At 43.6% G+C, this 884-nt stretch overlaps 1 protein-coding gene across 1 annotated transcript in view; it reads right to left on the bottom strand.

Annotated features, from left to right (window-relative positions):
* Nucleotides 1-347: 347 nt before the first annotated feature.
* Nucleotides 348-884, bottom strand: part of LOC102195106 (E3 ubiquitin/ISG15 ligase TRIM25-like) — a 6,024-nt gene continuing 5,487 nt past the window's right edge. The window contains exon 2 of the mRNA XM_005755254.1: nt 348-824. Within this exon, the coding sequence (XP_005755311.1) occupies nt 348-824 (477 nt within the window). The remainder of the gene's footprint in view (nt 825-884) is intronic.

Raw genomic sequence — 884 nt, 5'->3', positions numbered from 1 at the left:
TAGTGAAATGCTGATATTTAGCTTCCCAACAATTTCTCCTCCCGGGCTTTGATACATAAACTCAAAGCTGAAGGATTTCTGCTCAAATCAGACATGAAACAAATCATAGCTCTGTCATAAAATACGTAACCATGCATGCAAAAACTGCTGGGATGAGAAGGAAACACACAGCTGCCCTCAGTGCAGACAGACTTTCACACCAAGACCTGTCCTGGTGAAGAACACGATTTTTGGTTAGTTAATGGAAGACTTAAAGACAGCAGAGCATCCGACAGCTTCATCTGATCATGCCTTTGCTGGACCTGGAGATGTGGCCTGTGTTTTCTGTTAGTGAGAGCTGCTGCAGTTCAGTGTCTCTCCTGCTCTATTTTCTCCTGAAGCTCTTTGACTCTGTTCTGTTCAAATTTTTGCTTGGATTTGATCTTCTGCTTCACCTCAGAGCTTTTTTTCTCAATGAGACTGATCAAATCTTGGAACATCTTTGCACTTTGCCTCAAAACATTATCCGAAGAAAGACTGATAGCCTCAACTTGCTCTTGAAGCACCTTCACATCTTTCCGTCTGTTCTGGATTCTCTGTTGGACATTTTGTCGATTTGTTTCAAGCTCTTTTTGTTTCTCAACTCTTTCTGCTGCAGCTGACACTGTGACATGGTCTTTGTGTTCATCAATTAAGCAGAGATAACAGATACACTGCTGATCAGTGCGGCAGAAGATTTTCATCACCTCATCATGGTGAGGGCAGATGTTCTCCTGAAGCTTTGAAGTGGCATCGATGAGTTTGTGTTTCTTTAAAGGAACTACGTTGTAGTGAGGCTGAAGGTGCTGCTCACAGTAAGAGGCCATACACACCAGGCAGGACTTGGAGGCTTTCCGCTTCCTCCC

Source organism: Pundamilia nyererei, unplaced genomic scaffold (genome assembly GCF_000239375.1).
Source record: "Pundamilia nyererei isolate P.nyererei 1_Seehausen unplaced genomic scaffold, PunNye1.0 scaffold01115, whole genome shotgun sequence".
NCBI lineage: Eukaryota > Metazoa > Chordata > Actinopteri > Cichliformes > Cichlidae > Pundamilia > Pundamilia nyererei.
This window is presented reverse-complemented; position numbering and strand designations above follow the sequence as displayed.